The sequence below is a fragment of the Pyrus communis genome, chromosome 4, assembly GCF_041283825.1.
Source record: "Pyrus communis isolate YQ-2024b chromosome 4, ASM4128382v1, whole genome shotgun sequence".
NCBI lineage: Eukaryota > Viridiplantae > Streptophyta > Magnoliopsida > Rosales > Rosaceae > Pyrus > Pyrus communis.
Window position 1 is genome coordinate 144,902 of NC_142568.1, and position 22,096 is coordinate 166,997.

The following is a 22,096-nucleotide window of genomic DNA, read 5'->3' on the forward strand; positions in this document are numbered from 1 at the left end:
GAATAGTTATCCAAAGACCATGCCTTTCAAAGTAAAATAAGAAGTCAGGAGTGAGGTGGATCGGAACACGAATACCTCAAAAGTTCGATCATGGACTCAACAGCTTTTGCAGTGGAACTGCACAGATGAAGCATCGATGCCACCATTATCCTGTTCTAGAGCAGTGGGCGAAGTCACATGACTTTGCTGAGATTGACCATGCTTGTTACGCAAAATGCAAAAACAAATTTTAGTGAGGAATCATCAGGTTTCCTATATTCTTAGAATCTTTACAATCTAAAGATTAGCATGTGCCACATGTGGCAAAAGAAATCATACTCCTAAGAAGATGCAGTATCTAATCCTAGATATCCTCTAGGATTCTCCTGAACAAATTTTCTATCCTAAAATGTCTCTATCTCAACTGATATAAATACAACATCTAGGGTTCATCTTTGATAATGTAATCACCACACACTTATAATCTTGCATAATGCTTGAGTCTCATATATTTGCTTACTAACTTGGTCGTCAAAGAGCCTTTGGTCAGCACCCATTAGTCTTTGACTACTTACGGTTGTCTGTTGTTTTACAAGTTCTTCATGCTGCGAGAATTTGGTTCCAACAATTAGTGCTTTCATAGAGAGTGAACCCATATTCCTCCCAGCTAAATCACTTTACCAAAAACATGTCTACATAAGAAAGTTCTGTTAGCGCTAACGCTAGCATGGCGGCAGGAGAGAATCCATTCCCTGACACCTCCATCACTCCAACTAGGAATAACCCAATCCCTGATGTCTTCACCACTTCCAATGCAAACAACCAAACCCTTGATACTAAAATCATCCTAGGGAATGGTAAAGCTCATGTCACTAGACTTCTTCCCCCATGGAACAGACTTGGGAGACTCCACTGAAGATCAACACTTTTGTTGATAAGTTGCAAAGAGCCTATACGGCTCTGCGAGAAGAGAATCATGTAAACTTTGTGAACATTGACAAATGGATGAAAGCTCTGGAAAACTCTAACGGGACCAGTCCATAAACCTAGGTTTCAGTCTTCAACTATGGTAATATAAGTACCATAACTCCAGAGGGGCAACCCGTCATGCCAATTTTTACTCTCACCCTAGTGAAAATTGCTAATCTTATTACTAGCATCCCGCACGAGGGATATATTGTCAACAATACCTCTACAGACGGGATATAGATCAGATGCAACCCTAATCATTTGGACACTGCACGAGTACCAAAGATGGAACCCTATCATCTAAACTTCAATGACCTAGAATCCTTGGAAGAGCAAGAGTGACGCTGACCCCTGAACTGTGACAGAGCTAGGAATGCACCAAGGGAAATTCAGCCTTGCATCTCCAACAAGATTGTCGCCAAAGTCAAAAGCCTTCTTTCTTTAACAATAAAATTGGTGCTCCGCCTGAAAAGTTATCTCAACTTTGGTTTAAGTACATCTGCGAAGATTTCGACCCGAATTATCACATTATGTATTGTTGGAACACCTTGTCGTTGTACATCAATAATGATGCTTGGATATGCAAGATATTTCTATCCACCTTAGAGGACCTTGAAATGAGATGGTTCTCTAAGTTATCAGCCCGTTCGATAGGCTGCTTTGAAAGCCTGGCTGACATTTTAACGAACACTTATTCGGTGTATCGTTATGTTTGCAAACATTAGGAAGCCATATTTAGCATGGCTGCCCAAAGTAAGGATGAAAGTCTTTGGGCATACTTGAAGCGATTTTGCTTAGAATTAGCCAAAGTAGAAAGGCTAGATGATAAGCTCGCCACCATGGCTTTCAAGCAAGCACTCTATGTCCATTCACCTCTCTCCCAAAAGATAAACAAAAGGAAATACGACTATGCTACCCTGGCAGAATGCTTCAATGTGGCAAATGGCCTCACTAATTAGAACGACAAAACCAAGAAAAGGATCCCCGATTAAGACCATATCAGCAAATTTGATTGAAAGAGGGAGGGAAGATCATGATACCTGGCTTCATTCTCCTTGTTGAAATGATAAAAGAGGACACAAGGACAAACCAGCTTCGTCTAAGCCAATGTAATACACAGTCTTGAACACCACTATCAACAATTTCCTCCTTAACATCAAGGACAAAGCTTTCCTTAAGTAGCCACAACCTCTCCCAAAACATCTGGCCAAGAAAAGGCTAAACGAGTACTACTTTTTTCACTAAAGCATTGGTCACACCACTCGAAATTGTCACACATTGAGATATCATATTGAAGAACTTTTCGACCACATGCATTGCTAGGAATTTGTTAGAATCAAGAAAGAAATGAGGGGTCTGGTAAGGTGAAAGATTGGATGTGCATATGTTATATACTTGCCTCAACACGACACAAATCCAACAAAATACAAGTCATTACAAGTCCTACTAAGTAATAAGGATAGAATTCGTACAACGGTACAAGATGGGCTAGGGTGCACAAATATGGCTTCACTAAAATCTTGTCAAAATTTTCAGTCTCATCTATGAGAAATTCCATCGGCTTGCTATTACTATCCTGAATAAATGGAAAGCTGCTTTGTGAAGTATGTAGTTTTTAAAGGAAAGTGATTTTTATCGTCTTTTTAATTCTTTTATTTATAAACAATTGAATTAAATAAATCAAACACAATTAATGGATAAGGGTAAAAGTGGCTTTTGAGATAAAAAAAGTTTGTGTTTATTATTATTATTTTTGGGTAAAGATGGGTTTATTATTTCCCCTTTAAAGGAATGGAATAAAAATTACTTTGGACTGAAAAATAGAGAAAGAAAACATATTTAAATGTGAGTTACATGCATGGGAGTGGGTGCTCTGCTCACACGCAAGACTTCCCCCTTCCTCTTGTAATAAAATGTAAAAAAAATAAAATAAAACATATTATTGAAAAATAGGAAAACAGGAAAAAAGAAAAAGGAAAGTAAGAGAGAGACAGAAGAAAGGGCGACTTGGAGACTGAGAGGAAGAAGAGGTCTTTGTTTCCTGCGTCCTCGATTCCATTCGATCTTCCTGAATCCGACTGCTGCCCTCGATTTTGTTTGATTGAGGTACGTGCTTCTCTCATCTGATCATCCATCATTGGAATTATCCAAGTACATGGGTTTCCGCGAATTTTGATGCCAGCTTCTGAATCAGTTTCCCATTTTTTTTTGTTTAGAATACTTTCATGTTGTGTGATTTCCTCTCAACCCTTTTCATTTGAATGAGCTGTCGATTCTGTTCAGATTCTTTCTTTAAATTGGTTTTGGGTTTGCTGCTATTTGATTTCGCATATGTTGGCGTATTATTTTTAACAATTAGTATATTTCCCTAAATGTTTTTATCGATTGAGTTGATTTGGTGTTGTTAATCAACCTAAGACATACTAATCTTGGTTCCCTTAGATTTTGGGATTTCATCCATATTAGATGCTAGTCGTAGGGAATCCTGTCCTGTCCTGTCGTCTGCAGTGCAGTTTCCACGTATATATGGTATTGAATTGGACGTTACAGTAATCATCGTATAATTCTGTATTTATGCTTCCAAAACAAAACCCAATGATGGGCTCTTTGCTCCTCATTTGATTAAACTTGGAAAACCGTCTACTTATGATATTTTGGGGGTCGATCTTGGTTTCAGGGTTTTGAAAGAGAGAAGGGGGTATTGAGTTCGAAATTTGATATTTTGTATGTGGAACAAGTAGGGCAACTTCAAGGAATTTGCTTTTCTCTGAGAGAAGAAAATGTTGGAAAGCGGTGCCAAATTCACTGGAATTATTGGTCTAAACAACCATGATAACAACTATGACGATTTGTCACAAGGATTCTACCTCAAACTCCAGGAGGGCGAGGGTACCAACATGTCCATTGACAGTATGCAAATGAGCAACGACGGAGGCTCTGTGGCCATGTCTGTAGACAACAGCAGCATTGCTTCAAATACTAATGATTCCCACACTCGAATCTTGAACCACCAAGGGCTGCGGCGACGTACTAAGGATAACTACTCTGTGCAACAGAGTGTTAATCCCCGAGGAAGAGTCACACATGCTCTAAGTCATGATCAACTGGCTCGAGCTCTATTGGACAGCCATTCCTTGACAGAGGGGCTTGAGGATTATGAGGACTGGACAATTGACTTAAGAAAGCTAAACATGGGTGAAGCTTTTGCACAAGGTGCTTTTGGGAAGCTATACAGAGGTACCTACAATGGAGAAGATGTTGCCATCAAACTTTTGGAGCGGCCAGAAAATGACCCAGAAAGGGCTCAGGTGATGGAGCAGCAGTTTCAACAGGAAGTCAAGATGCTGGCTAATTTGAAGCATCCAAACATAGTTCGTTTCATTGGTGCTTGCCGTAAACCAATGGTTTGGTGCATTGTAACAGAGTATGCTAAGGGGGGTTCAGTTAGGCAGTTCTTGGCGAAGCGGCAGAGCCGATCAGTTCCATTGAAATTAGCAGTCAAGCAAGCTTTGGATGTCGCGAGGGGGTTTGCGTATGTTCATGGGCTCGGTCTGATTCACAGGGACTTGAAATCTGACAACCTGTTGATTTCGTCTGACAAGTCTATAAAAATTGCTGATTTTGGAGTTGCCCGTATTGAGGTGCAGACAGAAGGAATGACTCCAGAGACTGGGACATACCGCTGGATGGCACCGTAAGACTTCTAAATCTTTAGCTGAAATATCTTATCCTTTGTTGCTGTCATTGGTTCATCTACTTGATATTATCTTCTATTGAATTCTCAATTCTCACTCTGGCCTTTTTTTAGACAACTTTAATTTCAGTATGTGACAGTTGTATGAAATCCTTCCAGCTAAGTATACTTCTTGTTTGGCAGATATAAATGTGCATTAGCTTTCAGTTACTAATATTTGTTGTGTTCTCTGCTTTGGACTTTTGTCATTGCTTGTTAGTAGGCATGTACCCCGTATCTGATTTTGCTTCTATTTTTCTCGTGTTTTTGTTTTTATTTATTGGGTCTCTTTGTTGCTTGTTAGTAGACATGTACCACGTTGGAAACATTTTAAAAAGTTTCATGTGGAATTGTAAGTTACATAATTTAAGTAAAAAGATTTACCGACAACTTTTTTTAACATTGACTGAAATGGGTTGTCTATGAAAATCATGCTAGCAACTCTCACATAATGAGTATGTAGTTTTGGGTTCATATTTAATTGGTTGTATGATGAGTACTTTCCATGGAAATGGCAAAATAGATTTTTAGTCGAAAATTTTCATATATTCATCTAGGATCATGTTGGTTTCCTCCTATACACTATGATAACGAGGGATTCATTTTGTGTCATTTCGTTCCCCCAACTATCCTTAACCTCTTTTAAATGAAAACCTTTTAGTTATGATAAGATCTTTGTTTTTCCATACTTAAAAAAGAACCTGATACTGTTCTTTGATTATTTCAATATTTTGTTTAATCCCCTCGCCCCCCCCCCCCCCCCCCACCCCCCTCTCCCCCCTCCTTCTTCCTTCACTGTTACTTTATATTTGCTATGCCCTGTTGCATGAAACAAACAAAGTCACACCCGCTTTTGCCCCTCTTGTTGCTGGATTAATAGTTCAGATTTTGCTTGCTTTTCTTGAGATTTAGATTTAGAGCGTCTAAGTCAGAGAAGTTCATGAAGTTCTATTGGAGAGTACGTTACTAGATATTTACCACTCCCTGTTGCATGAAACAACCAAAGTCACGCGCTTCCGCTTTTGCCCCTCTTGTTGGTGAATGATAGTTCAGATTTTGCTTGCATTTCTTCAGATTTAGGTTTAGAGTGTCTATGTCAGAGAAGTTCTTGAACTTATATTGGAGAGTACTTGTCTTTTTCCATAATGAGTGATACACTAAGGTTCTTTGTTTCTTTTTTTCGTTCTGGACAACATAAATTCACGTCTTTGAAGTGAAAGACATTGACTAATATGTGTTTGTGTCTCTCAATGATTTTCATTGTGGGTCTCCTCTGAACCATATCTTTCTTTTTTAAAGATTTTCCTTGTGTCTCTACTAGTGTTTCCTTGAACTAAATACTTGTTCAACAATAGCCTGGCAACGCATTGGTTGCCTCAACAACATTTTGGCATTTTTGATACTATAACGAGACTCAATCTAATTTATGACATGTGAAAACATGTACACTGTAAAAAAGATACTGTGTTTGATAGTAACCAAGATAATTTAAGTCGGACCATGATTCATTGCTGTGCGTTACACAAAATAGTTGCACATAACTCAAACTCATTCAAAACCTTTCTGCACCCCCTCCCAAAAATACAAAAATAAGAAAAGAACCAGCCTAGAATAACTTTTTCCAAGCAACTCATAAGTCAATCAACTGAAATTGAACCATAATTTGGTTCCAGAACAAGTCAGAATAATATTGGGGCATGGAGTTCATGCATAAGAGCAGTTGTGGTGCGTCATTCATCTTAGTATCTTACAACCCTGAGTTGATGTGGATAAGTGGGTTGTGAATATAGGTGAATTGTGAGTCTATCATGCACTGTTTGAGAACCATCGGTTGAACTCAGAAAGGATACCAAGCACAATGTCAGTGTTCCAGCCCTGGTTTCCTGGTGGGTCATGGTGCTGGGTTGTTTCTCTTTCTGGTACTGTTGTAGTCACTCGTGCGAAAGGTTGTATGGAGAAGGCGGCTCTTTAGGTTGAACTTTGGGTTCTTCTCATACCACAGGAGGGCATGTGTTAAAACCGCTCTTGATGATGGAGACATATGTGATGCATCTTTGGTTGTGCTCTTATGGTGTCCTCTTTTTAGAAAAAAAAAAAAAATTGGAAAAAGAAACTTGCGGTTAGATGGAAACAAATATGACGCATGTGTGGTTGTGTTACTGGGAACGTATTGGACTGTTGAATGGATTATGACTGCAATGGTTGTGACATGTGGACGTGAAGTTGGGGTCTATTATTTTGATTCTGGAGTCTCTACTGTGTACTCAGGTGTTGGAAAATAATTTGACTCTTGAGTCTATAGTTACATGATTAATATGTGATGCACCGTTTGAAATATATAGATATTAATTTTATATTCTGAAGGTAGCTCAAGTGCTGTAACCCTTATGTTTTCTGCATGTGATGGAATTTAAAATTGATGTCCACTTCCATAATGGTTTTGCTGTTATAATTTTTTCTCAGGTCGTCCCTTCTAATAATAATTTTGATTTTACATATTTTAGTTAACATAATTCATTTTCCTGCGGGGCAAGAAGTGTCTCCCATATGAAAATGTTGGTATTAGCGATTAGTATCTATGAAACTAGGATCGATTAACTAACTACTTAATTCGTTTTGCGACTTTATCATGGCTGGATATTATCAGTTTCATTAATACATAGGTTGTTGGCATGGATACCCCTATAAGCGGCTACACAATTGCACTCATTGATTTTTTGTCTGTGTGCAGGGAGATGATCCAGCACAGGCATTACACACAGAAAGTTGACGTTTATAGCTTTGGGATAGTTCTTTGGGAACTTATAACAGGGATGCTTCCATTCCAGAACATGACAGCAGTACAGGCAGCATTTGCAGTTGTTAATAAGAGTGTCCGCCCTAACATTCCGAATGACTGCTTACCTGTTCTTTGTGAGATTATGACGAGATGTTGGGATGCTAACCCTGATGTGAGGCCATCCTTCACTGAAGTCGTGAGAATGCTCGAGCATGCAGAGACTGAGATCATGACGACTGTTCGCAAGGCCCGGTTCAGGTGTTGCATTACCCAGCCAATGACAGCGGACTGACCCCAGAAGAAAGACTGGAAAAGAAAACAGTAATGAATAGCAAGATAAAAGAGGAAAAAGGAAATGGAAAGTGGAAAAAGAGGGGGAGAGAGAGAGAGAGAGAGAGAGAGAGAGAGAGAGAGAGAGAGAGAGAGAGAGGGTAATTATATTGTAAGCCTTGTGTATTTATCAGGTTTCATTTATTTGTTAAGATAGATAAGGAATTGGTATTAAAAAAATATTTGGTTTTTGAGGTTTCCATTTGGGTTGAGCGAGTTTCTGACGCTGAAGCATGGGTAATAGAAAAGAGGAGAATTGAATCTAATCATGTATATGATTATGGCATGCATTGTGTTCCCCTGTTTTGAGTTTTCTTTAGATTCATGTTGTAATGATTATGGCATGATTTGATCATCCCTTTGCTTTTGTTGCCCCAACTTCTCGCTAATTCAATCAACTCCTCCTCCTCCTTTGTCATCTTTGATTAATTTGGCGCACCAGCTGAAAATGAAGCGACAACATTTCAAAACTGATCAACATCATTGAACGCCAACTTATATGATAACACTTTGAACCAAAAAAAACTTACGTGATAACATTTTGAATATAAAAAAAATTTATATGACAACATAAGTGGACGAGAGGTTTTTTTATTGCTTTTTCCTTTGTGGGGCCCAAAGACCAACTCTCTTACAAAGGTTGTGTCTCGTGGTGTGTTTTCCAATTCGTTTGACAAATTTCAAAGAGTGTTGCTAGTTGTATGTACATATTAGTTAAGTTGTAAATAGGCTTATTGTTCCACATCAGCAAAATACCATGTAACAATACTTATATCCCTACATATACTACACATTAGAGAATAATAAGATAAATATAGTTCAACTAAACTCTATTAGCTTTCCATCCTATCTATTTGAAAAAGGGGACATCATTTTTCTAAAACAACATAAAAGATCATGTACTAATCTTTAAACAGCACATATCAAAGTTAAGCCTAGACATAACTTCCTTACACACAACCAAATAAAGAGATGATCATATTTATCATCTAAATTAGTAGTTAACTCTATCCAGCTATCAATTAACTTTTTTTTTTCTTTTCCCTAAAGTAGTTTTTATAGGAATGGAATATTTGGACATACAAATAGAGAGACAGAAAACATATTTGAAGAAAATTGAGTTTGATGCTTGAAATGAGTGCGTGCTCACACGCACGCTGACCCTCTTGTAATAAAAAAAAAAAATAGAAAAAAAGGAAAGTGAGAGAGAGAGAGAGAGAAGAAAAGACGACTTGGGAGACTGAGAGGAAGAAGAGGTCTTTGTTTCCTGCGCCCTCGATTCCATTCGATCTTCCTCCATCCGACTGCTGCCCTCGATTTTGTTTGATTGAGGTACGTGCTTCTCTCATCTGATCATCCATCATTGGAATTATCCAAGTACATGGGTTTCCTCGAATTTTGATGCCGGCTTCTAAATCAGTTTCCCTTTTTTTTTTTTTTTTTTTTTTTTCCTGTTTAAAATACTTTCATGTTGTGTGATTTCCTCTCATCCTTTTTCATTTGAATAATCTGAGCTGTCGATTCTGTTCAGATTCTTTCTTTAAATTGGTTTTGGGTTTGCTGCTGTTTGATTTCGCATATGTTGGTTGACAGTTGGCGTATTGTTCTTAACAATTAATAAATTTCCATAAATGTTTTCTTGATTGAGTTGATTTGGTGGTTTTAGTCAACCTAAAACCTACTATTCTCGGTTCCCTTAAATTTCGGGATTTCATCCTTATTAGATGCTAGCCGTAGGAAGTCCTGTCCTGTCTTTCGGTAGTTTCCACATATATATGGTATTGAATTGGACATTACAGTAATCATCTCAGAATTCTGTAGTTTTACTTCCAAAACAAAACCCAATGATGGGCTCTTTGCTCCTCATTTGATTCAACTTGGAAAACCGTTTGATCTTGGTTTCAGGGTTTCGAAAGAGAGAACGGAGGGGGGGGGGGGGTATTGAGTTCGAAATTTGATATTTGTATGTGGAAAAAAGTAGGGCAACTTTGAGGAATTTGCTTTTCTCCGAGAGAAGAAAATGTTGGAGGGCGGTGCCAAATTCACTGGAATTATTGGTCTAAACAACCATGATAACAACTATGACGATTTGTCGCAAGGATTCTACCTCAAACTCCATGAGGGTGAGGGTACCAACATGTCCATCGACAGTATGCAAACGAGCAATGATGGAGGCTCTGTGGCCATGTCTATAGACAACAGCAGCGTTGCTTCAAATACTAATGATTCCCACACTCGAATCTTGAACCACCAAGGGCTGCGGCGACGTACTAAGGATAACTACTCCGTGCAACAGAGTGTTAACCACCGAGGAAGAGTCACACATGCTCTGAGTAATGATCAGCTTGCTCAAGCTCTACTTGACAGCCATTCCTTGACAGAAGGGCTTGAGAATTATGAAGAGTGGACAATTGACTTAAGAAAGCTAAACATGGGTGAAGCTTTTGCACAAGGTGCTTTTGGGAAGCTATATAGAGGTACCTACAATGGTGAAGATGTTGCTATCAAACTTTTGGAGAGTCCGGAAAATGACCCAGAAAAGGCTCAGGTGATGGAGCAGCAGTTTCAACAGGAAGTCAAGATGCTGGCTAATTTGAAGCATCCAAACATAGTTCGTTTCATCGGTGCTTGCCGTAAACCAATGGTTTGGTGCATTGTAACAGAGTATGCTAAGGGGGGTTCAGTTAGGCAGTTCTTGGCGAAGCGGCAGAGCCAATCAGTTCCATTGAAATTAGCAGTCAAGCAAGCATTAGATGTTGCAAGGGGGTTTGCTTATGTTCATGGGCTCGGTTTGATTCATAGGGACTTGAAATCTGACAACCTGTTGATTTCTTCTGACAAATCTATAAAAATTGCTGATTTTGGAGTTGCTCGTATTGAAGTGCAGACGGAAGGAATGACTCCGGAGACTGGGACATACCGCTGGATGGCGCCGTAAGACTTCTAATGCTTTAGCTGAAATATCTTATCCATTGTTTCTATCATTGGCTCATCTGCTTTATTTTATCTGTGGGCACATTTCATGGCTTTTATTGGCTTTATCATCTTCTATTGAATTCTCAATTCTCAGTCTGGTCTTTCTTAACAAGATTTATTGCAGTATATGACAGTTATATGAATTTCTTACAGCTAGTGTACTTATTTTCTTGCAGATATAAATAAGCGTTAGCTTTCCGTTACTGATATTTGGTGTCTTCTCTGCCTTGTTCTTTTGTCGTTGTTTCTTGTAGACATGTACCCCGTATCTGATTTTCCTTGCAACTTTTTTTTATTAATTTTCCGGTCTTAGAAAAAAAGAAAAAAAAGCATATAGTGTATAGCATTTCAAAAAGTGGAATTGTACGTTACAGAACTTAAGCAAAAAGATTTACCTACATCCTTTTCTTTCATTGGCTGAAATTCCAACGATTCCTAAAACCTATTCAAGCAACCCGAATATTCCAATGATACGCTCTTTCCATATTTTATCACAAAATACTTTAAGGTTGAACGTGAATTTTCTTGCGTTGTCTCTTGCCAATCGTCCACCATTGTCTTTTCTCTAATTTTTGCCACTTTAATCAACCTCTATTTTGTCCTACATCAGGTTGTCTACGAAAATCATCCTAGGATCCAAGGAACTCTCTTAACATAATGATTATGTAGTTTTGGGTTCAAATCTAAGTGGTGGTATGAGTATGTTTCTGTGTAAACGCTAGAAAGGGAAAAAGAATCTAAGTAGATGAAAATTTTCATGTATTCTTCTACCATCATGTTGGTTTTGCTCCTATACACTATGAAAATGTCAGGTTCATTTGGTATCTACCACTTTGTCTTTCCCCCAACTAACCTTAATCTCTTATACATTGCAAACTCTTAATTATGAGGATAATCTTTCTTTTTGCATACTTAAAAAGAACCCAGTACTGTACTATGATTATTTCAGTATTTTATTTAATTTACCGCCACAAAGTATATCATTATTGTCTTTAATTGATTTTTTCATGTTATCCCTTTTTTGTTACTGTACATTTACTATTCCCTGTTTGAAACAAGAAAAAGTTATACTCATGTCCACTCTTGCCTTCCCTTGTTGGTGGATGAATAGTTAATATTTTGCTTGCATTTCTTGAGATTTAGTTGTGTTTATGTTTGTGATGTTCTTGAGTTTACTTAGAGAGTACTTCTCCAAATGAGTAAAATCAGCATTGAACTATTTTTGGAATGTTAAAAAAAATTAATGAATTTGCCATTTTCCAATATCTGCTTATAATAATTTCAATCATATATGACGTTCTTCTCTTGTTCCATAATGCGCAATACATTTAGGTTCTTTGTTTTCTTTTTTGTTTTGGAAAAATAAATTTGTGTTTGAATTTGAAATGAAGGACATTGACTTGTATGTGTTTGTTTCTCTGCTGCTTTTACCTTGTTAAACTAAATACTTGTACAACAATATCCAGGCAACAATTTACTTGCTTCAACAACCCTTTGATATTAATGATACTACAGTAAGATTTGGTCTAATTTAGGACATGTGAAAACATGTATACTGTAAAGAACATACTGTGTTTGACAGTAACCAAGCGAATTTCACTCAGCTCATGATTCATTGCTGTCTGTTGTGAGCAAAATAATTTCACATATCTCAAATTTCATTCAAAACCTCTCTGCATCCCCGCCCCCCTAGAAAAAAGAAAAGGAATCAGCCTAGGATAACTTTTTCCAAGCAACTCATAAGTCACTCAATGGAAATTGAACCATAATTTGGTTCCGGAGCAAGTAAGAATAATGTTGGGGGATGGAGTTCATGCATGGAAGTCTGATGGTATCATGCACTGTTTGAAAAGAGGTATGAGGATCATCGGTTGAATTCAGAAAGGATACTAAGCCCAATGGTTCATACTGTTGTCATCACTTCTGGGAAAGGTTGCATGGTTGAACTTTGGGTACTTCTCTTAGCACAGGAGGGCATGTGTTACAACCGTCTGCGAAAACTTGCTCTAAGTTGTATGGTGTACTTTTTTTAGGGAAAAAGAGGAAAAAGAAACTTGTGGTTAGACGGAGACCCATATGATGCATGTGTGGTTGTGCTAGTGGCAACTTACTGATCTATTGAATGGATTATGACTGTAATGGGCGTGACAATGTGGATATGAAGTTGGGGTCAAGTAATTTGACTCTGGAGCCTATACGCAGATGTTGGAAAAGTAATTTGACTCTGGAGTCTATAGTTATATGGATAATATGTGATGCACTGTTTGAAATTTTTAGATATTGATTTTATAATTTTAAGGTAGATCAAGTGCTCTAACTCGTCTTGTGTTTGCATATGATGTAATCTACAATTGATGTCAAATTCCATAATGGTTTATTCTTATAATCTTTTTCCCTTCTTGCTAATAATTTTTTTACCTACATATTTTAATTAAGATAAGTCATGTTCCTGCGGGGCTAAAAGCGTCTCCCATTTGAAAATGTTAGCTATTAGTAGCTATAGAACTAGCACCTGTTAACTATCTACTTCATTTTTTATTTTGTTTGGCATGTTGTATGCCCTTAAAGTGTATCATATGAACTATGGGTATTATTGCACCATTGATTATTTATTTTATTTATTTATATCTTGGCAATCATTACCAGCTTCTGTGCTCGTTTGCAACTATAGCATGGCAGGATGTTTTGAGTTTCCTCAATACATGCATTGTTGGCATGGATGCACCTGTAAGTATTTTCATGTGGGCTTCTTAATTGCATTGTTTGATTGGTTGTGTGCAGGGAGATGATCCAGCATAGGCATTACACACAGAAAGTTGACGTTTATAGCTTTGGGATTGTTCTTTGGGAACTTATAACAGGGATGCTTCCATTCCAGAACATGACAGCGGTACAGGCGGCATTTGCAGTTGTCAAGGGTGTCCGCCCTATCATTCCAAATGACTGCTTACCTGTTCTTTGTGAGATCATGACGAGATGTTGGGATGCAAACCCTGATGTCCGGCCATCCTTCACTGAAGTCGTGAGAATGCTCGAGCATGCAGAGACAGAAATCATGACGACTGTTCGCAAGGCCCGGTTCAGGTGTTGCATTACCCAGCCAATGACAGCGGACTGACCCCAGAAGAAAGATTAGAAAAGAAAACAGTTATGAATAACAACATAGGAAAGAAAGGTGAGAGAGAGAGAGAGAAGGTACCGTAATTATATAGTAAGCCCTGTGTATTTATCAGGTTTCATTTCTTTGTTAAGATAGATAAGGAATTGGTGTCAAAAAATATTTTGGTTTTGAGGTTTCTATTTGGTTGAATTTCTGACTCTGAAGGATGAGTAATAGAAGAGAAGAATTGAATCTGATGGTGTATATGATTATGGCATGCATTGCATCCATTGGTTTATATCAATTACTGTTTCCTGACACATCGTGGTTCAGCTCACGTCGAGGCCAACACTCGGCCCTAAGACGTTCATTTGCGCTGTGCGAATCAAATTATCAAGTTGAGTAATTAAAACTTGTGGGAGCTAGCTGATAAACAATTGCTGGTTGTTAAGCCTTAAGCTAGAACACTTAGAAACACTTGTCATTTTGTCCTCTTTGTAATCTTGCTGCCATGCATAAGAGTTAAATCTAACTCGTCAAACCATGGACTCTGCCTGGGTGTCTCAACATTCTTAAGAGCCTTCCAAACGACGCTGTTACACTTGAACCCTGAGCCGAAGGTGAGCTGCCAAATCCGACCACCCCTCTTGATCTTTGAAGTTGCCTCTAAGTAAGCGAGTTCGTACCAAACACTACTACTAGAAGCGTCTCCAAATCGCTCCAGGGTTTTCCTGGATGCCTCCATGTAGTCCTCCGTAAGCTCTAGGTTCTTCTGTATTTCGTCGAGCACCTTCTTGCTAGTTGCCAATATTCACACGTGCTCGAAGGCAAGCTTGTAATCAGGAATGTAAGGCTTGTAATTAGTTTTCTTCTCCCTGAAGGGAAAATTGGTGAGGAAATGGAATTGTTCGCTGACGGGGAGAACGAGGGGGCTGATAGTGGTGATGTTGGCCTTGAGTGCATGGCCGCCAACCTGAATCACGTCTTTGCTCATTGACACTCCTTGTGTGGCCTTTGCATCTTCCTTCAAATGTATGCTGTTGAAGCTCCTCCCATCCATGCCTCTGTGAGTTCGAACCAGCTGCATCAATTGCCCGCCATCAAGATCAAATCACTAAAATCTTAAAGATCTGTACGGATCAATGAGTCTGTACGTACGTGTGTGTGTATACTGTTTGAGTTCATATTTGGCATGCCATCGATTGAGATGGGAGCTAGAGAGCAGCATGGCGGCAGCCCCCATTCGAAAGAAGCAATTAGAAAGGAGCAGATCGAAATCATTGCCTTCGTACCATGTATAGCACACAGCCTCCGTGCTGACCACCAGTGCATATGAGCCAGGATAAGCATTTATAAGGTCTTTGCCAAGATCAAGGGCTACGATTCCTGCAGCACAACCCATTCCACCAAGGTTGAAGCTCTGTACGTTAGGCCTTAGCTTGAAATGCTTTATCACCATGGATGACAGCGATGGAGTCGTATTCAGAACTCCACAGTTCACCACGAGGATCCTAATGTCCTTTGGCCGGACTTTGGTGGCTCCGAAAAGGTCATTTATGGCTCCGAACATCACCATAGCTGCCTCTTCTCTTCCGTCTTTCAGTTTTATCTTGTAATCAGGGCAGAATACCACTCGGGGCATGTACTTATCTTCGCCTATGCCGAAACTCTTGAGCACTCGCTTTTGAAAATCAATGGCAGCATTGTTGAAGTTGCCCGAATTTCTCACTAATTCAATGAACCCCTCCTTTGAGATCCTTGATTATTTAGTGGCACATGCGCGAGCTAGCGTAAAATGAAATAATAACATTTCAACCTCCTTTGAGATCTTTGATTATTTAGTGGCGCATGCGCGAGCCAGCGTGAAATGAAATAAGAACATTTCAAAAGTAATCAATAACATTGAACATCAACACATAAATGTATGTGTATAAGTACATTATAATACTTAAAGATCATTTGGTAATCATTTCGTTTAGTTTTCAGTGTTAAAAAAAAAGTGAAAACTGAAAAGAAAATAATTATCAACATCGTTTTAATGTAGCTATTGTTACTATATATGTAACATGCATGTATAATTAATTACCTTTAGTTCATTTGGTGGACGAAAGCAAGCAAAATCACGTAAATATATACAGCGAGGCGTCAAATCTAGATAAACATGTAACAATATTCCCAATGGTCCCAAGACGAAGAAGAAGAAGAAAGAGGAGGAGGAGCGTCCACTTTCTAATTTTGGATAATTATTTGGAAACAAATATTCTATGATGATCTGTTTGAGGTTTTCTATATTTCAGCAGTACTAGTACTACTCAAGAGAACAATCAGAAGTGGTGCAGTGAACAAGTAGAGCCTATGCTGTTGACACGTGGCTCGATATAAACCTTGGTCAATTACTTTGTATTGGTTATTCTTGTTTTTCTCTCCATCACAAACTATATTTATGACTTTATGTACTAGAAGGGAAACCATTTGTTTTGTAATAAAAGGAGCTCACATAGAAATAATTTGTGTGAGCCAAATTTGTAAGATTCTCTTCGTACATTTGTTACCTCAATCAGTTAATAAATTATGAGTTATTTCTTTCATTTTATTTATTCAATTTGGTGCTCTAGCACAACAATTGGTATCAGAGCCACTAGGCTCATTCGTATCAAAGTGTGTATTTGAAACCTGTTTGACGAAGATGAGTGATCAATCAGAATTGGGAGGCGCGCATCCTTTGCCAGAATCACATGCTTCGCGTTTGGCAAAAACGACAATTCAAAATGCACAGTTTGAAGTTGAAAAGTTTGACGGAACAAATAACTTTGGTATGTGGCAATGTGAGGTTAAAGATGTGTTGGCTCAACTAGATTTGGACCTGACGTTAGAAGACAAGCTGGAGAATATGGAAGAAGCTAAGTGGAATAAGTTAAATTGAATGGCTTGCTTTACGATTCGTTTATGTCTTCAAAGCCTCAAAAGTATCTTGTCATGCGAGAAACGTCAGCTAAGTCGCTATGGCAGAAATTGGAGGACATGTACATGACAAAGAGCATCGAAAATCGCATCCATTTGAAAAAGTAGTTGTATCGGTTCCAGTACAAAGCAGGTATGAAAATGATTACACACCTCGATTCATTTAACAAATTAATCACTGATTTGTTAAATTTAGATGAAGATGTCAAGGATGAAGATAAAGCCTCGATTTTGTTAAATTCATTACCTGAGGCATATGATCATTTAGCTACTACTTTAATTTATGGTAAAGACACCATAAATTTTGAAGATGTGTCTAATGCATTGATGAACCATGAAGTTAGACACAAAGATAAGCAAGTCCATAATACAACATCATATGCTTTGTTTGTTAGAGATTGAATGAAAGACGGAGATTCAATAACAGAAGAAGATCTCAGTCACGACCATGAGGTAATTCACAAAATAGAAAAATATTAGACAAAGATGAATATGCATTTTGTCATACAAAGGGACATTGGATAAAAGATTGCCCTAAGTTGCAGAAGAATAACATAAACACCAATGCTAATGTTGCACTTAGTGATGATGAATCTGATTATGCTTTGGCTGTTACTTCTACTTGTGATTTTGATGTATTGATTTTGGATTATGGTTGTTCTCATCATGTGTCCAAATCGAGATTGGTTTACTAATCTAGAAGTTGTAAAGGCGGGAACTGTTTTATTGGGTAATGATTATGCATGTGATAAAAAGAGAGTAGGAACAGTTAAGTTGAAACACCTTGATGGCATTGTTAAAGAGTTGCCTATGTGTGGTATGTTCTTCCTTTGAAGAAAAATTTAATTTCTTTGGGTGCCTTGGAAAGCAATGGATTTAATGTAAATATGTCAAATGGTGTTCTGGTTACGATGAAGGGAATCCGAAAGCAGAATATATATTTCTTGTAGGGGAAAACAATTTTAGGTGGTGCAACCACAATTTTTGAAAAACTAGTTACTGACAATGCCAAGTTATGGCATATGAGACTTGGACATGCTGGTGAAAAAACTCTTCAATCCCTTGTGAAACAGGGACTGCTGAAAGGAGCCAAAACTTTCAAGCTCGACTTCTACAAGCATTGTATCTTGAGTAAGAAAACCAGAGTTAAATTTGGTACTGTTGTGCGTCAAACTAAGGGAATCCTGGATTATGTGCATTCATATGTTTGGGGTCTTACCAAGACTGCTTCATTGAGTGGTAAGCACTGGTTTGTAACTTTTGTTGATGACCACTCTAGAAGAGCTTGGGTTTATACAATGAAGCACAAAGATGAGGTGTTAGATATTTTCTTAAACTGGAAGAAAATGGTTGAAAACCAAATTGGTAAGAAAATTAAAGTTTTGTGGTCAGATAATCTTGGTGAATACACCTTTGATCCATTTTGCAGAGTTTGTAGAGAAGAAGGTATAATAACACATTTCACTATTCGTGGAACTCCTCAACAAAATGGAGTTGTTGAAAGGTTGAATAGAACGTTACTTAAAAAGGTTAGATGTATGCTAGCTCAATCTGGCTTAAGTAAGGCATTTTGGGCAGAGGTAATTACATATGCTTGCCACATTATCAATCATTTACCTTCATACGCAATTGAGGGTAAAACACCTATTGAGAAGTGGATTGGAAAACGAGCTTCTGGTTATTATTTTCTTCATATTTTTGGTTGTCCTGTTTATTTCCATGTGACTCAAAGTAAGCTTGATCTGAGAGCCAAGAAGGCTATTTTTGTGGGCTTTAATAGCGGTGTCAAAGATTACTGTTTGTGGTGTCCAGATTTGAAGAAATTTGTAATCAGCAAAGATGTGACTTTTGGCGAAACTTCTATGTTACAAAGCAACTCAAAGACAAGCGTTGATACAACTCAAGTTCCTAAGAGAAGTTTTCAGGTGGTGGAGTTTGAAAAGATTGCTACCATTACTCCACTGCCTGTTTTGATTGAACAAGAAGTAAATGAAGGTCAAGAAGATGAAGATGTCTCTTCCCATGATGAAGAAAAGGCTCATACCCAACAGCCTCCAGTTATAAAGTGCATTGCTACAAGCAAAGGCAAGAGAAACATAAAGAGACCAGTAAGATATAGTGATTATGTTGCTTATGCTCTTCCTATTATTAATGCAGAAAGCCCAAAAAGTTATAAGGAAGCCATGAATAGCTCTGATAATATAGATTGTGGTAAGGCTATGGATGAAGAAATGAATTCTCTTGTGAAGAACAACACTTGGGAGTTAGTTCAATTGCCTCCTAGCAAGATAGTTATTGGCTGCAAGTGGGTGTAGTCGTCCAGGAGAAGACAATGTGAGATTCAAAGCACGAGTGGTAGCAAAAGGATATGCACAAAAGGAATGTATTGATTATAATGAAGTATTTTCTCCTGTTGTGAAGCATTCATCTATTCATATTATGTTGGCCTTTGTTGCACAATTTGATCTTGAACTAGTGCAACTTGATGTTAAGACGACTTTCTTACATGGAGATCTTGATGAAGATATTTACATGTCTCAACCTGATGGGTATCAGGTAATTGGAAAAGAGGGGGTTTGTAAATTGAAGAAGTCTTTGTATGGATTGAAGTAATCTTCAAGACAGTGGTATTTGAAGTTTGACGAATTCATGAGAGGTCAACACTATGTAAGAAGTCAGTATGATCATTGAGTTTATATCAAAAAGTTGCAAGATGAGTATTTCATTTATTTATTATTGTTTGTTGATGATATGTTAATTGCATCAAAGAATGTTAAGGAGATTGAAAAGTTGAAAGCACAAATGAAGAACAAGTTTGAGATGAAAGATCTTGGTGAAGCGAAAAAGATACTCGGTAAGGAATTACTCGTAACCGAGAAAAAGGTTTGGTGTATCTCACACAAAAACAATATTTGTGTAAATTGCTTCAACGTTTTGGTGTTATTGATGCCACCAAACCTGTAAGTACTCGAATGGCTCTTTACTTTAAGTTGAGTGCTTTGTTATCTCTGAAAAACAATGAAGAGAAGATGGCGATGAAGAATATTCTATATTCTAATTTCGTTGGTGGCTTGATGTATACTATGGTATGTTCTCGACCAGATATTGCTCAGCCGTTGGTTTGGTTAATCACTATATGCATAATCCAGGAAAAGAACATTGGCAAGTAGCTAAGTGGATTCTAAGATGAGACTAGAGATGTCGGCTTTTGTTTTCAGCAAAGTGATAGTAATTTTGAGAATTTTGTGGTTGGATATGTTGATTCTGACTACGCTGGACATTTGGATAAAAGAAGATCAACTACTGGCTACTTATTTACTATGGCCAAATGGCCAGTTAGTTGGAGGTCCACACTACAGTCCACAGTAGCTTTGTCAATAATGGATGCCGAATATATGGCTATTGCAGAAATTGTAAAGGAGGCCGTTTGGATACGTGGACTGATAAAGACTATAGGAATTTATCAAAAGCAGGTGGAGCTACATTGTGATAGTCAAAGTGCTATTCACTTGTCTAAATACCAAGTTTATCATTCGAGGACAAAGCATATCGATGTTCGGTTTCATTTTATTCGTGAGATTTTGTCCAAAAGAAAGATTATTCTTTAGAAAGTTCCAACTGCGGATAACCCAGCTGATATGTTAACAAAAGCGCTCGGACTTGCCAAGTTTGAGCATTGTTTGAACATAGCTCATTTACTATGTGCCTGAATATGTTTGTGCTTATGAATCTTGCCAAGGTGGAGATTGTTGACATGTGGCTCAATAGAAACCTTGGTCAATTACTTTGTATTGGTTATCCTTGTTTTTCTCTCATTCGCAAACTGCAGTTATGGCTTTACGTACTAGAAGGGAAACCATTTGTTTTGTAATAAAATGAGCTCGCATAGATATAATTTGTGTGAGCCAAATTTGTGAGATCCTCATTGTACATTTGTTACCTCAATCAGTTAATAAATTGTGAGTTATTTCTTTCATTTTATTTGTTCCATTTGGTGCTCTAGCACAACATATGCCTGATGAGATAACTATAACCAAGCTTCACATACTTCAGATTAACCGAACCAACAAAATCTGGCAACCCCTGCCGAACCTTCACGGAGACAAAGAATGATCCTACGGCGGAATTTGGATTCGAATCAATGCCCCAGTTTTCAATCTCTGCTTGAAATAGCTCATTTTGCTCTCTTGCCATATATTAGTTCCAAAGTTTAATGGTTAGTAATTCTGGGATTATATAAGAGAATAACTACAATACATATGCATGCATGCTTGTACATATCTGTGTGTGTATGTATATTATACAAGCTCTTTATGCAAAGGGATCCCCATTTTTTTTTTCAAAAAATAGAGATTAGGTGTGGGGTCCACTTCACATCAAACTTTATGATCCAAACCGTCCATTTTGTAAGTCTTGATTCATAGATTATCCTTACAAAAATTCAATTCAATCTGAAACCATTTGTCTATTTAATTATCAAGATAAAATTTTATTGTTTGTTATATAACAAAGTATTCGTTAATTTCTTTGAACTCAATTAGATGTCTTAAACATTTCGGATTTGGCTAATATTTTGCAAGGATGATCTATGAGGTGCAACTTGAAAAATAGACAATTCGGTTCGTTAAAGTTCGATGTGGTGTGAACCCTATAAGTAATCCTCATTTTTATAAAAAAAATGGGGATTCCTTCCAAGGTTTCCTATATATATATATAGACACACACACACACACACACACACCTGGAGGGTACGGAGATACAAAAATAATATATTATAATAAAGACTGAAGAATTAGTTACGTTAAAAAGTGCATTGCATTGGAAACTTTAAGAGACTTTTCTCTCCTTGTGAGAGACTTTCTCTCAGCTTGAGAGTTCTTCTCACTGTCTGTGTAAGAGCTTCAAATTTGCACAGATTTGGTGGCGCCGACCCTTGCTTCGGCTGGGGTCAGTTAGCCCTTCTCCCTTTCCTCTCATTGTCTCATTTTCCACCATTCGTTGCGTTTTCTCTTGCTCTCTATTTCAATTTGCACTTTTCTTCCCATCCCACATGCATCATTCTTCTTCATTCATCCTTACTCCTATATGCAATCCTGCTTTACTGAGATGGTGTGTAGAGCTTCGATGCTTGCATAGGCTCGGGTGTTCCTAACACCACCACATTCTCATCTCTATCTACCTTCACTGGTAGTGTTGTTCGTGGGTTCTCATGTGCTTCTTTCTTCTGGCAGCTGGATTTCTTCATCTGGTTGTTGGATATATATATATA

At 37.9% G+C, this 22,096-nt stretch overlaps 3 protein-coding genes across 3 annotated transcripts; 2 read left to right on the top strand and 1 right to left on the bottom strand.

The window, feature by feature from the left end:
• The first annotated feature begins 2,763 nt into the window (after nucleotides 1-2,763).
• LOC137722242 (serine/threonine-protein kinase STY13) lies at nucleotides 2,764-8,145 on the top strand. Its single transcript, XM_068461198.2, has 3 exons — nucleotides 2,764-3,054; nucleotides 3,626-4,642; nucleotides 7,413-8,145. Exons 2-3 carry the CDS (start codon nucleotides 3,729-3,731, stop codon nucleotides 7,750-7,752), a joined length of 1,254 nt encoding a protein of 417 aa, XP_068317299.1. The 5' UTR covers nucleotides 2,764-3,054; nucleotides 3,626-3,728; the 3' UTR covers nucleotides 7,753-8,145.
• A 781-nt stretch (nucleotides 8,146-8,926) lies between these two features.
• LOC137723007 (serine/threonine-protein kinase STY13) lies at nucleotides 8,927-14,120 on the top strand. The gene is made up of 3 exons (XM_068462161.2): nucleotides 8,927-9,122; nucleotides 9,696-10,724; nucleotides 13,548-14,120. Exons 2-3 carry the CDS (start codon nucleotides 9,811-9,813, stop codon nucleotides 13,882-13,884), a joined length of 1,251 nt encoding a protein of 416 aa, XP_068318262.1. The 5' UTR covers nucleotides 8,927-9,122; nucleotides 9,696-9,810; the 3' UTR covers nucleotides 13,885-14,120.
• Nucleotides 14,121-14,216: 96 nt separating this feature from the next.
• Nucleotides 14,217-21,021, bottom strand: KCS15 (3-ketoacyl-CoA synthase 15). The gene is given in 3 exon segments (XM_088693185.1): nucleotides 14,217-14,959; nucleotides 15,050-15,623; nucleotides 20,843-21,021. Coding segments are annotated over 3 exon segments (1,365 nt in total). The 3' UTR covers nucleotides 14,217-14,347.
• Nucleotides 21,022-22,096: the final 1,075 nt, after the last annotated feature.